The following is a 13,340-nucleotide window of genomic DNA, read 5'->3' as shown; positions in this document are numbered from 1 at the left end:
ACTCCAATGAATCTTCGTGATGTTAAGATGTCGATCCAAGTCCACCTAAATTACGACTCCAGACACCGCACTGCAGTAAACAACGTCATTCAGGGCGTGTCTGAAAACAAGACGGCTTACCAAGTCGAGATTGACCAGTTGACGGCTCCTAATCGGGTTCTTAATCGCAATGAAAGTGAGTATCTCGCGTATCTTCGTCAGAAGATGGATTGGCTGAATCAAGTTATCTGTCAGCTTACCACCGCCTCTTCGACTTTGACCGCCACGCTAGGCCACGGGGAGTACTGGCAAGGCAGTGACGGTAATGGTGAGGATGTACCTTACTTCTTTGACCCGGGGGAGGAGTACGTATCTCCTCCACCTGTCAATGTTGTCGGGTCACCCGAACCATACCGTTACATTCATCGTAACGACGGTGATAGTACTGTCTACTCGGACTATTCCGATGCTTAGTATTTATGTATTTTAAATTTACTATGTTAGTTATGTTTTTATTTGTCATGTAACGTGTTCGTAATGTTTTTTAAGTATTATGTATGTTTTATTTTGATTTATTATGTAATGTTTTTAATTTAATGAAAATTTAATTTTTAAATAAAATTAAAATTGTAAAATGAGTGGTGAAGTGGGTGGTCGGATGCCAACAAAATTTGAATGAGTGGTGAGTGAGTGATGGAGTTGAGGTGACAAAAGGTGATTGGTTAGAAGTGAGTGGTGAAAAATGACTTGAGTTGTGGGTTGACAACCCTCTAAGGGGTAGTGTGGTCAGTGGTGTGAGTGGTGAGTTGCCAACAAAACTTGAGGGAGTGGTGAGAGAGGGGTAGAGTTGAAGTTACATAAGGAAATTGGTTGGAGCCTTGGAGGTGAATGGTGAATGAAGAGTTGAGAGGTGGGATGCCAACACCCTTAGACAAATTTCACAGTTTGTAAAGTAAATTTATTACTGTATAACTTGCTTTTTCTTTTGATCTTTATTTGATATTTCTTTGATATTTCTCATTTTGATTTCATGACATTACATTACATTGCATTACATTTTGTAACTAAAGAAGTTCCATTCCATGCTTACCAAAATAATTATCTATTTATTAAAGAAATACTCTATTTATTAGTATCTATTATACTCTTATTTGATTATTCTCATTAGAATTTTTTTCTGATGTTAATGATGTGTTAGGAGCGGATTCAACTTGTATGTAATCTAGTAGTATTAAACTTCATCCCTTCACTATAAGGTGGTAACTGTTAACTGCTTTCTGAACCAATTAAGTTCAAACATTTGAATTAATATGATTGTTAGCAACTTAGCATGTACATGTATATATATAGATATAGATATTCAAAAGCTAGTTTCATACATAGTACATAGATAGACAAGTTAATCCAACAACTGGTAATAAATTCATGGTTAGCATGACGTTACACACTTACCCTTGATACATTTATTTTCTATGATTTTGATCTAAAATCTACCTGTACCTGTTAACGCTATACTCAAAAATGAATTTACAAAGAAATGAAGTATATCCAAACAATGAGTATACAGGCTGATGCGTTCTTATTGCCGGGTTTGGAAAATATTGGCGCGGACGCTATTTGTATAATAATTTGCTTGAACGAATTTTTTTTTCGTGTTTAGTTGTATCTTTATAATGCCAACTGTCTTGTAATTCCATTAGGCTATCATATAACTCAACATTTTTTTATCAGGAGATTTAAAGAATTTAACAGGCCTTATAACTTCTTGGTTCACTGCATGTCTTCTGCTTTGCCTATAATCCCAATAACAAATAGTAGACCAGTGCTATGGGCAAGGTCACAAGCAATCCAACAATTATCCTGTAATAAGGTGAATTTGATTGTCAAATTTCATTTTTGTTTTTTAATGCTTGCTTGTTGAGTAGATAAATTAACACTTTTAGTACCCGGTGCTCAAGATATTTGGGTGAACATTATACTCCTTGGCAAATACGAATGGAACGATCCCTTGCGGAAGAGCTGCCTGGAGAATATATATTAGTCACACATGCCAGTTTATATTTAATATATTTGGTATATTAGTACTTATAAAATGGCATAATTACCTGTATAACTGCAGTTTTAAATGGTATTCCCTTTAATCCAACAGCGATGGAGGGCACCGCCATTATGGCAGGCCCGACAATGAACTTCAAGACCATTGCCAATAGTGTCAATCGGGTACCACAAGCTACTATTCTTGCCTGTGATGCCATAAACAAACCTGTCAAGTAATACAAGTTACAAGTACATTCAAACTATTTTACATCTATTTTTTAAAAAATATTTGCACAACTTTTTAACACATGGTGTTACCTATGCTGAACATTGCCATTCCAAGTCCTCCATCTGACATTATAGATATCGAACTTTCTACAACCTTTGGCAATTTTACATTACACCTGCGCATTTGGTTCATTAGTTACTGTACAATATTAAGTCCAATCTTATTATTTTTATGATTTGAACTTGTTGAGTCAATGCAGCTTACCCGAAGCTTATGAATGCCCATGCAAAGCCTGCAATAGTTGCGTGAGAATTAGGATTTATTAAAAGTTTCTTCCCTACAGTTACTAGAACTTGCATTGTTTTTCTTCTTCTCGGGATTCCTTGTGCTTCTTGTTGGGCCTGCAGATCCTCTTGACTCAAAAGGTCAATGGATGATGTGAGAACAAGAACTAATACACAAAAATATAAATCAACGCAATATAATGTGAGGGTGTGTATTATGACACTGCAAGTACCTAAGATAACTTGCAGCCGATGATATAATTGTCTTAACAGGTTTGATCATGTACATTTTGTTTGTTAGATAACTCAATCACGACTAAATTTCAGTTTTTGATATAACATATAAATACATTACCCGTTGCTGCTGCTGGTTGTGTCACGTGAACTTCCTTTGCAGCCGATAGCTCAAAGAGAAACAATAATAAGTTGTACCAAATTAGGCTCTGTAGTGCAACTATCTGTGCAAGAAGCACCACTGCTTCATTTCCATACATTGCCTTTAGTAGTGGGATCCCGAGGATCAAAGTGTTTGGTAATGTTGTCAAAGAAATACCCGTTATGATCCAATTTATATGTCCATTTGATCGAATTTTTGTGATTATTGCCAACCCAATTAAGGCAATGACCTTTTGAAGAACATCAGCACAGATTAGCTTGAGGTTCATTTTGTATGGGTTGCTTTTAGAAATCACTTGGAACGATAAAAAAGGAATAGAGAATTTAGCAACAAATTTGTTTATGCCGGAGCATTGTTCTGGGCTGAAAAGTTTGAACCATTTTACAGAATTATAAGCCAAGATCATGGCAACATACAATGGAATTGTAGCTGCCACAATACTTAAAGCCTCATTTAAGGAAATCATAGTTGGTAATTATGGTTTTTTGTTTGATTTTTACTATTGTTCAAGATATTATATAACCATCATCGAAAGGGGATATTTATTCTTTCTTGGATGCATCATTGAAGAAGAAAAAGTTGTATATTCATCTTCCATGAGAAGCTTGTTTGTTTATTAAGCCTGTATCAAGAACATGCTTTCCGTTAAATGATGAAAAGGTTTGTCTTCTCTCTGATACAGAACATAACATATCATAAAGGTTACCAATTTTTTTATATAGAGATGGCTATCCATACATTAACTAAAAGTGTTCCATAATTATCTAAGTTTAATTGCATATGTATGCGAGGTACTTATGTATGCCCCTAAAGCAAAATTCTAAATTCGGGTCTTTTTTATGAAAAAAATTAGCCTAACACTTATCATTTACTTATCTGAAATGCATAGTCATTAACTTTTTCTTCTACATGCATTTGGGCTTGAAGCCCAAAAAGATCACCATTTATGATGATGATTCTATTTAGTTGTACTTGTAACAGCTTTATCTTTGAGACACCATGTGTATGTGTAGATACTATGTCAGGTGTAAGTATAACAAATCATTTCATTATATATAAATAGTTATGTAGTTATTAGAATAACAAATAAGTACAACATATATCTAAAAGGAGATTAGAAATTCTAAATAAAGTAGAAAGAATCATAAAGGTTAGCATTTTTATCAACTTAAGATGGGTCTAACAGCATTATATATATATATATATATATTAATTTAAAGATGGATTAAGTTAGTCATACAGTTAGTCAAAAGTTTTGATTCTTGTTTGCGGTCGTGCAGTTTGCCCATAGTTTATGATTCTTTTGTCACAAGTGGGGACTAATGTGTTATTATAAGCCTAGTTTTGTAGGGATGTCTTTATAGATTGGTCATATGTTAAAGGCCTATGTTACTTACTTAACCTAATTTCCCAAGTTTACGGCTTTAAGTATTCCGAAATATTGTATAATATGATCATAACATGGACTTTATGAGGAACCTGAGGTAAGTTGAAAAAATGAAAAGTATATTTAGCTAATAATAATAATAGTTGAGAATTAAGACATCTTAGATTGGCAATTACTTTTTTGTGATCTTTCTTTTCAGAAGTGGTTCAGAAACACAGCATGGAGGAATAAAGATATGAATTGCAAGCCAAGTAAGTAAGGTAAACAGTAATAGTACATGAAGGCAGAATTTTTGCTTGAAATGGTCAAAAGTGTTAGAATAAGTGTTGTTGTTAAATTGCTTTTCATGGTGTCAAATTTTGCTAAACATGTCCCAACATAATGCCTCCTCTTTCTTCAAGTGTCTCTCTGGTCTGGGTTGTACCAGATGGGCCGGCTACTAATGAGTTGGGCTGGTCTTTGTTTGATTCAAAAGTTATAAGTTGGGCTCAAGTGTCCAAAGTGCTTTTTATGAATGACTAGTTGAACCAATGTATAATTAGCAACATTTTTTTTTCCTTCCATTGAATTCTGACAAATATTTGGTCAAACCAAAACTAGAAATACATGGCCTCCCTCATTTTTCTCATGACATTACTATTTTTAGCAGGAACTGTTGCATTATAAACTACACAAATTCCATTTGATTTTGTTCATTTACTCGACCTTGACCATCTCCAAAGTTAACCATTATAGGCGGATTAATTTGGTTTTGGTAGCTAGACTGGTGTTAAAAACCGGCTGATCTTAACATCAAAACCGGGTTAAGATCACAGTTTAAAAAACAACCGGACTAGCTACCAGGAATTAACCTCTTCCAATAACACAATATTAATCTTGATCAAAGATGGAAGGGGGCCAATGTAATCAAGTTCTTGTTTTATGTTTCATACTTGTTGCAATTGTCCCATGGTCCATGGCTCACAGCACAGCTATCAGCATCAGGAGTCCCCAAGTTAAAAAAAACAAAGGTCAGTGCAAAGCCTATAACCCCATCGACAAATGTTGGAGGTGCGATCGCAACTGGGGTAAAAACCGAAAAAGGCTAGCTGATTGTGCCAAAGGGTTTGGCCATGGGACCTATGGTGGCAAAATGGGCCGAATCTATGTTGTGAATGACTCATCAGACAGAAATGTAATTGACCCTAAACCGGGCACCCTACGCCATGCAGTCCTCCAGCCCGAACCACTCTGGATCATCTTCTCGAGCAAAATGACCATCAGGCTCACCCAAGAGCTTATATTTACGTCTGACAAGACCATTGACGGTCGGGGGTGTGAAGTCCACGTGGCAGGTGGTGCTGGTTTCATGCTCCAATTCGTTCACAATGTCATTATCCATGGCCTTCACATGTATGACATTGTTGAGGGCTCAGGTGGCATGATCAGGTCAAAAACTGATCATGTTGGCATACGAGGGAGAAGCGATGGGGATGCCATTTCCATCTTTAAATCCTCACAGGTGTGGGTTGATCACTGCTCCTTTGCTAGCAGTTATGACGGGCTTATTGATATCGTTGCAGCTTCCACCAATGTCACCATTTCAAATTGCCACTTCGTCAAGCACGACAAGGTATGTTTTGGAGCGGGTCAGGTGGACAGAATCTCAAAAAAAGAAAAAAAATTTATATAAGAAGTTGATGTATTATATGATCCAAAAACATCATTTCGATACCGATATAATATGAGAATATGATTAAAATATATGTTACACTTTCGCACACCCATTTGACCTATCTGTAACTTCATGTGGTCAATTTTTCTCATTTACCCGTTACCAATATAGTAACCTGAATGTAACCCTTTATATAACTTTTTCTATATAGGCTTTGCTGTTTGGTGCAAGTGACAAAACCCCAGAGGACAAGATAATGAAGGTGACATTGGCTTACAACCATTTTGGAAAAGGATTGACACAACGGCTACCAGCAGTGAGATTCGGGTTTGTACACGTGGTTAACAACGACTACACAGAATGGCAATCATATGCCATTGGAGGTGCTGACGGTGCAACTATCATAAGCCAAGGAAACCGGTTTACGGCAGCAAATGGTGCATGTAAAGAGGTGACGAAAAGAGAGCAGGTTCCAGAATCCATATGGCGTAAATGGACATGGAGAAGTGAAGGTGATTTGTTACTGAACGGAGCTTATTTCCGACAATCAGGTAACCCACATTGGGCAAAAACATACAAGGGTTACCCATTGATACCGGCGCAACCGGCTGTGACCGTACCACAACTTACCAAATACGTTGGTGCCTCATTGAATTGTAAGGTGGGATCCCCTTGTTGATAGTCATGACATGACCTTTTTTTTATAAAGAGTAGGAAGGATTGTTAGGCTTTAAAAATGTTTACAAGTTACAGATGTACAGTATTCATGTAAATTCAATTTTGAATCATACTAGGAGGGAAAACGTTCTTCTTGTTCTTGCTGTGGTGTTCCGTCCCTTAGAATTCATTTAATTATTATTTTATAACAGTATCTTTTGAAGGGAATTCATTTAATTATTATTTTATAACAGTATCTTTTGAAGGTAAATACCTTTCAACTTCCATTAAAAGCCAAAACAAAAAAAAATTAGTAAAACAAGAACATAACTTAAAAGCTTATAAACACCACTTTACTACCATAGATGTTTTCATAATACGAATGTGCTAAAGACATCAATGTCACATCACATAAATATTGAGCTAAGAGGCGGAGACCCATATTATCTACCAGCTACTTATTTTGGGACATCACAGATTTTAAAACCACTATATAGAAAACTACCATATGTCGAGGAACATCTACCGACTAAGTTCTAAACCCTAATTACTGTCAGATTCATCCATCAAATCCATTTTGGTGGCTTGTTGGTAGTCGTTGATTTGGTTCTGATACCTTTTCTTGTCTGCCAAGGCTTTTGCCTCATACGGTTCCTTCTCTTCAGCTGTAAATCAACAATATCAGAATAAAAATTCTAATGTTATCTGTCAATATACATCACAAAATGTCAACTCTGTAGCGGCTTACTAACCTGTCATTTTGTTCCATCGCTCTCCAAGAACCCTCGCAATGTCCTTGAATGAAATTCCAGGGATTTCCTTCCTAATATTCTGAATAGATAAAAAGTCATCAACATATCACTCCATATTATCATGGTAACGTTAATGAGTGTGAAATCTGAATCCATATGTACACCAATGTATCAAATTGAACTATAATAAGATGTGTAATAATGTATACAATGTGGCACATATTTTAAAACACCCAAATATACTCTCATTTTTGCAGATAAGCCCCTAAATATTTTTGCTCGTAAAGGAAAATGATTTATCAACCTAATAGATCAACCTAATGATCAACCGAATAACATGATGATGACATTTGGCATAAACAACCAGAAGTTGCAGAAGATAAGAAGTAGTCCGCAAAAACAGCATACATTGGTTTTTATGAAACGTGCCCAATTTTTTTACAGCATGTTAAGAGAATTTAATCAACCAGAAAGATGACGCAAATTACAAAATAAGCGTGAAGGGTTTGCCTATCATTTTCCAAATAACTGATAACAGCAAATATAACAGAAAGCTATAACCAACCTCTCGTTCAAGCTGAGAGAAGAACATGAAACCACTCAGTGCTTTCTTGGGTGCATTTGGATCCTTTTTCTTCTTCTGTTTCTTACTCTGTGAAGGCCCTTCATCATTATTTCTCTTCTTACTTGAAGAGACTTTAGAAACAGTAGGTTTTTTCTTGGATTCTTTCTTGGGAACTCTCTGCTATTAATGGTTACGTGGTCTAAGAATGATTCTGATTTGCAGTGTAAGAAAGACAAAATATACATATATACATAAACACACCCACACACAAATTTCTCAATTACCTCCTTTTCACTTCCACTACCACTACCATTCGAGTCATCATCCCCAGAATCATCACTGGGGGAGCCGTCATCATCCTTGTCAGCAACAAAATCCTCATCCTAACATCAACATAATTCAAAATGAAGTCAAGGAACAAAGAAGACACTCTATAGAAGAAGTACATGACCCAACTATCTACTAGCAGCGATACGACCCATTTTTTTCTCAATGAAACATTCAGCTTACGTTTTAATATTAAGTAATCAAAAAAATAGAAGAATAGATCAATAAAATAACTTGACTAATTAAAAAAAACAGGTCAGATAAGTTAAGAAAAAAACATAGTAGATGGTCATTGAATTGCATAGAAGTAAAACCTCAAATTATATTCAATATCTAAATACGTGTTTTTAAAAGTTTCATCCAAAAGTCAAAACACATTTTAACCCATTACTCAACCCAATCAGTTAGTCATCTCGATAAACTACTAACATAACATTATACCCTAAACAAACTTTACCACCCAACAGATCAGAGTAGAAGGAGAAAGTAAAAGGGACTTACCTCCTCATCACTATCTTCTTCGCCAGCTGCATTTCTAATTCGCTCAAGATGAGGGTCAACAGCGTCATCCTCTTCATCCTGCAGAACAGCCGCAACACCGTCTGGAGCTTGGGCAGCGCCTCCCAAATTCATGATTCTTATAGTAGGCTTTGACCTGCAATGATGCAAGAACAACATTATTAGTAATCCATGATAACAGCCTTAAAACTAAACAAAAATTGTACCCACCTTATAAAAGCATACAAATTATGATATTCACTTCTCTGAATGTTACGGAAAAGATGTTCTTGCTCTGTCTTTAGCTTGATAAGAAAATCAAAGTACTGCATGTTTGCTCCACCAGCAGAATGCCTTTCAAACTCTACATACTCAATCTATACAAAGCAAATAAATCAACACAGATTCTTCTAGAGCAACTGAATTCATCTAACAGACCAACTAAATTGACATTATACCTCATCATGAAGAATAAGTGTGGGAGGCTTTGGTAGGAAGAAAAAGCTCTTCTCCAGAGGATACAGAACGCCATCTTCAGCTTTTAGTGAGGACTTCACAGCATATCCATCATGAAAGCTACGAAATTTACCGGGTCTAGTGAGCTTCGTGCCAGATAACCCGCGCAATATCATTGTGAAGACTTCATGAGTAAGACCCTGGTAATTTGAAGTCCATTAAGTCAATCAAAAGCATACTTGCTAGCAATAATAATACAAGAAAAAAAGGTGGCAACAGCCGTTATTGAATCGTACAGGTTGGGTAACATGTAAAAGATAACATTATGTTATAAACACGCTTTGGGAGACTTGTGACCAGTTTGACCTGCCTGACATATTCCACGTGATTCCTTTTAAGCCCGCATGTATTAATGAAGGAAATTTCTAGGACTCAAATGGTTAATAAGATATTATACAAAACCATGTAGTGCGTGATGTGGACCAATAACATTATATTGTTTTTCCCTCTTCATTTGATTTGGCCCACATTATTTTGAATACAACTTTTTGCAAATTTTTAGGGAGTGTAGCATTTTTCCTTTAGACAAACTAATTAGATGTAAAACCTTTCGGATATATGCTGTGAAAACTAGCAGAGCTACTTCTACATTAGTGATCAACCATACCCAAAAGTATAAGAGCTGTTAGCATGATTACCTTATATGACGGTTCTAACTTGTCTTTGTATTTGGTAGCAAACAAGTCCTCATTCATCACCAATGTACTCTCCACAACATTATCAGTATCAAACTGCACCAAAACAAAAGGTATTGCATCAAATATAAGTTCTATGTAGAATCAAGCTTGTAAAAACACTAGGCAGAAAACGGTGCAGATATGATACCTGTGTCACAATATGTGGGTACATAGTATTCCCTTTTCGGATAGGAGGGTCCAAAGTAATAACAACGAAGGTATGAGGCTGGGCCTGCATAAGCAAAAAAGGATTCAAGACATTTTTCAGTATGTGATTTCCATTAGCTATGTGGTAAAGCTCTGAAGCAGTGAAGGGAGATCAAAATACCTTGGGTAAAACAAAAACACGAACTATGCTGCTGTATTGGATTTTGAAATCACCAACCGAGCCATGAAGCCGCAAAAACGAAAGATGAAGTTCAAAAACAGAACGGCCCCTACAGTAAGAATCTATATGTAATCCATACCATCTAAAAACAATGAAAAACAGCTACTGGTACGAGGAACAGAGGCTGTACCTTGGAGTAAGTGTTTGAATGCTCTCAAAAGTGACAACAGGTCCCTCACCTCCGGTCCCGACATCTGCCATTGACATTATTTTTTCTCGGAAAACCTGATTCAACATAATGAAGATATCAAAAAAAAAAAGAAAGCATAACATACGTGCAAACACATCATTGCATAGAATCAGACAACTTACCTCTGCAGGAGAGCGATTTTCATCCCCAACAAACTGAGGGTTTGAATTGGGAACATAGAAGGTCAATTCCATCAAAGAATCTTTCTGCATTAACAATAAAAAGATTCAACAATAAGACCCTGAAAGCTTAGAACTTCACAGGCACCTTAAGTTTCAGAAAATTAAGAGACTTCGAGCCTAACACTAGAAAGCAATACATGGTTTCGACACTTAAAAACACATGCATTGCTTATAACATGTACTGGATAGTCAAAAAGACAAAAGTTAGACCTCATTTGCACCAGTTGTGTCATCCACATGGAACTCCAAGATGACATCAGTCTTTGCTTGTAGCTGTGTCTGGGACACGTCAGCCAAAGACACTTCGAAAGATTGCTTCCCACCAACAAGAAAAGAAAGCATATTACCTGAGGAAAATCCAACAAGAACATGTAAAACTTTTAAGAAAAAGGTAAATGGTGGATCAACAACCGTGTAATAAATAACAAGACAACATGAACGTTTAATGCAAATCTGCTCATCCATATGACAAGATCTAAAGGAGATCGAGAAAAAAGAACAGTCAAAGACACGTGAGCTGCTTTTTTGGCAACAGCATTGCACCTTAATGAAACATTCGGTTTGATATTTTAGGTGCAAAAGCAAAAAACAAAACAGAAAGACAACCAAATTCATTTCACTGTACAGATACTATCTTTTAAATTATATCAAGAATTCAACCATATTACTATAAAACACAATCTGCATTCTGGTGATACCAATCCAAGCACTATTAACTATTACCAGCAAAAAAGGTAACTAACCATTTATATCTAATTCTCCCCAGTTCTTTCCACTAACTGAAAGCTGCTTCTCTTCCGGTGCTATATTACACGAGTTCTGGAAAAAATTGGTCAGGCTGGCCACATCCTGCAAGCAGAGTTAAAAAAAATAAGAGAGGAATTGACTATTATGACTTACAAAGAGATCCGTGACATGCATATCTCCAAGAAACAAAAGGAATTAGACAGCAAACAAGGTGTTTGATTTTCTAGAAACAATAGAAGTAGATGCAATGATCGTTTAAAATCCTGGTTGAGTACTACAATGAGTCCAACCCTCATTAAGAGAATATAGGAGAATTATGTCTTTTTCAAAACTTAAATAGTAATCTGTATTGATGTATATAAAATTTTGTAGGAATAGTTCAATTTAAAATTATATCATGACTTATTGAATTACTTGATATAAAGGGCCACGTACACGTATATTGATCACATCCGTGAAATTTTTTAAGACCTCAGATGTTTCAGGTCCATCAACAGCATAAACTACATCTTACGATATATCACAAGTTCACACGTAGAAAATGAAGACTCAAAAGAAGTTGCAAAACTTTACAATGTCATAGGTTCTTATAACAGCAACAGATGTTCATGATATAGATATATACTCTTTACAAAGATGTAATATATGAACAACATAAGGACATGAAATTCAGCCTAGTTATCATACGATACACACAAAGTGAAGAAACAAACCTGAACACGAAAACCAACAAACTTATACTTGAGCCCATCCTTAATCAGCACACTAAGCTGATTGCTCCGTGGCACCTTCATCCAAGTAATGTTCACGATATCCGACTTATCTACTTCCACAGCCTTGCCACCACCTTGTTTCTTCCACAGCAGTCCCCGTGAATGAACCCTTAGTTGCCCTGGATTCTGCATTTCCCAAGTGAATGCACAACATTTCTTGCTTAGAAATTCAACACATACCAGACCAAACATAAAAACTGAACTTCCTAGAAGTAATTAACCTAAATAACCTTTCAAAAGAAAACCTCAGAACGTGCTTAGATATTCTAAACAAAGATGATATTCTGAAAAACAGCCAGGGAGGCGTAATTCTGTTTCAATATATCATATATAACTTTATGATCTTAACAATTGACCGGAAACAATAAACCAAAACTCAAGAAAACTTCCGGTATTTACACTACAACATCTCACAAATTTATGCAAAGTAATGTTTGTGACTATTTGCAGTAATCTAGATTTAGGATTCTGGACATAGTAGAGTATCATCATCACGAAAGATAAAAATCGATACGTATTATTTAATGCAAAAAAAATAAAAATTTTAAACATATAAAGGTATTTTTGTGATTTAGAATACAAAATCAACAAAAAACCAAAATTCAAGCACAATACAAAATAAACCCTAAAAAAAATACAAAAAAATAACATTTTTTATATTTTTTTTAATTGTTGTACCAAAACAAATATTTGCGAGCCGTACAAATTTTTGACTGTTTGCAGCAAGCTAGGGTTAGAATTATGAAGATAATACAGTAAAATCGACAGAAAAAAAAAGAACTTGATTCTGAAAAAGTAAATGCAAGATACGATAAACATAAAAGCACATGAATTTTTATATATATATATATAATATATATATATGCCGTACAAATTCGTAAATGTTACGCAATAAGGTAGGGTTAGGGTTTTAAACAAACTAAAAGCAAAATCGGCAGAAAAAAATAAAGATGAAGAGAATAAAACTTACATTGCCGCCACGGCCGACGAGAGAGATGTTGTTGAACATATGGCCGTCCGCCATCGCAAATGCGGAGCTAATTTGAGAGAAAAAGTTAGGGTTTTTTGATTTGTCGAGAATTCTTTGAGGTAATTTATCTA

General features: G+C 35.6%; 3 protein-coding genes across 4 annotated transcripts; 1 reads left to right on the top strand and 2 right to left on the bottom strand.

The window, feature by feature from the left end:
• Positions 1–1,737: 1,737 nt before the first annotated feature.
• On the bottom strand, positions 1,738–3,392 carry LOC122606164 (probable auxin efflux carrier component 8). Its single transcript, XM_043779123.1, has 6 exons — positions 2,885–3,392; positions 2,510–2,696; positions 2,335–2,420; positions 2,085–2,242; positions 1,926–2,002; positions 1,738–1,839 (listed from the first exon to the last, which is right to left on the bottom strand). The coding sequence occupies exons 1-6, from the start codon at positions 3,390–3,392 to the stop codon at positions 1,773–1,775; spliced, it is 1,083 nt and encodes a 360-aa protein (XP_043635058.1). The 3' UTR covers positions 1,738–1,772.
• Positions 3,393–5,024: 1,632 nt separating this feature from the next.
• On the top strand, positions 5,025–6,755 carry LOC122603892 (probable pectate lyase P59). The gene is made up of 2 exons (XM_043776738.1): positions 5,025–5,925; positions 6,179–6,755. The coding sequence occupies exons 1-2, from the start codon at positions 5,200–5,202 to the stop codon at positions 6,644–6,646; spliced, it is 1,194 nt and encodes a 397-aa protein (XP_043632673.1). The 5' UTR covers positions 5,025–5,199; the 3' UTR covers positions 6,647–6,755.
• Positions 6,756–6,951: 196 nt separating this feature from the next.
• Positions 6,952–13,340, bottom strand: LOC122603891 (FACT complex subunit SSRP1-like). 2 transcript variants are annotated; one of them, XM_043776736.1, is made up of 16 exons: positions 13,210–13,340; positions 12,180–12,365; positions 11,463–11,568; positions 10,930–11,066; positions 10,660–10,743; positions 10,478–10,572; positions 10,288–10,396; positions 10,108–10,191; positions 9,921–10,013; positions 9,225–9,422; positions 8,998–9,143; positions 8,770–8,923; positions 8,226–8,324; positions 7,942–8,121; positions 7,377–7,455; positions 6,952–7,289 (listed from the first exon to the last, which is right to left on the bottom strand). In XM_043776736.1, exons 1-16 carry the CDS (start codon positions 13,261–13,263, stop codon positions 7,168–7,170), a joined length of 1,926 nt encoding a protein of 641 aa, XP_043632671.1. In that variant the 5' UTR covers positions 13,264–13,340; the 3' UTR covers positions 6,952–7,167. The 2 variants fall into 2 exon arrangements, with proteins under 2 accessions (XP_043632671.1, XP_043632672.1); XM_043776737.1 differs by having other exon boundaries at positions 7,942–8,118.

The sequence above is a fragment of the Erigeron canadensis genome, chromosome 6 (genome assembly GCF_010389155.1).
Source record: "Erigeron canadensis isolate Cc75 chromosome 6, C_canadensis_v1, whole genome shotgun sequence".
Taxonomy (NCBI): domain Eukaryota; kingdom Viridiplantae; phylum Streptophyta; class Magnoliopsida; order Asterales; family Asteraceae; genus Erigeron; species Erigeron canadensis.
The sequence above is the reverse complement of the archived record's forward strand: the minus strand, read 5'-3'. Positions and strand labels throughout refer to the sequence as shown.

Excerpts from the sequence above, each read along its gene's own strand:
- LOC122606164 (XM_043779123.1), bottom strand. The coding sequence starts at position 3,392 with ATGATTTCCTTAAATGAGGCTTTAAGTATTGTGGCAGCTACAATTCCA. Across the intron at positions 2,697-2,884 it reads ACAACCAGCAGCAGCAACGG|TTCTTGTTCTCACATCATCC; the intron begins GTAATGTATTTA and ends TTTGTGTATTAG. Across the intron at positions 1,840-1,925 it reads CCAAATATCTTGAGCACCGG|GATAATTGTTGGATTGCTTG; the intron begins GTACTAAAAGTG and ends ACCTTATTACAG.
- LOC122603892 (XM_043776738.1), top strand. The coding sequence starts at position 5,200 with ATGGAAGGGGGCCAATGTAATCAAGTTCTTGTTTTATGTTTCATACTT. Across the intron at positions 5,926-6,178 it reads ACTTCGTCAAGCACGACAAG|GCTTTGCTGTTTGGTGCAAG; the intron begins GTATGTTTTGGA and ends TTTTCTATATAG.
- LOC122603891 (XM_043776736.1), bottom strand. The coding sequence starts at position 13,263 with ATGGCGGACGGCCATATGTTCAACAACATCTCTCTCGTCGGCCGTGGC. Across the intron at positions 10,014-10,107 it reads ACCCACATATTGTGACACAG|TTTGATACTGATAATGTTGT; the intron begins GTATCATATCTG and ends GTTTTGGTGCAG. Across the intron at positions 8,122-8,225 it reads GTAGTGGAAGTGAAAAGGAG|CAGAGAGTTCCCAAGAAAGA; the intron begins GTAATTGAGAAA and ends AACCATTAATAG.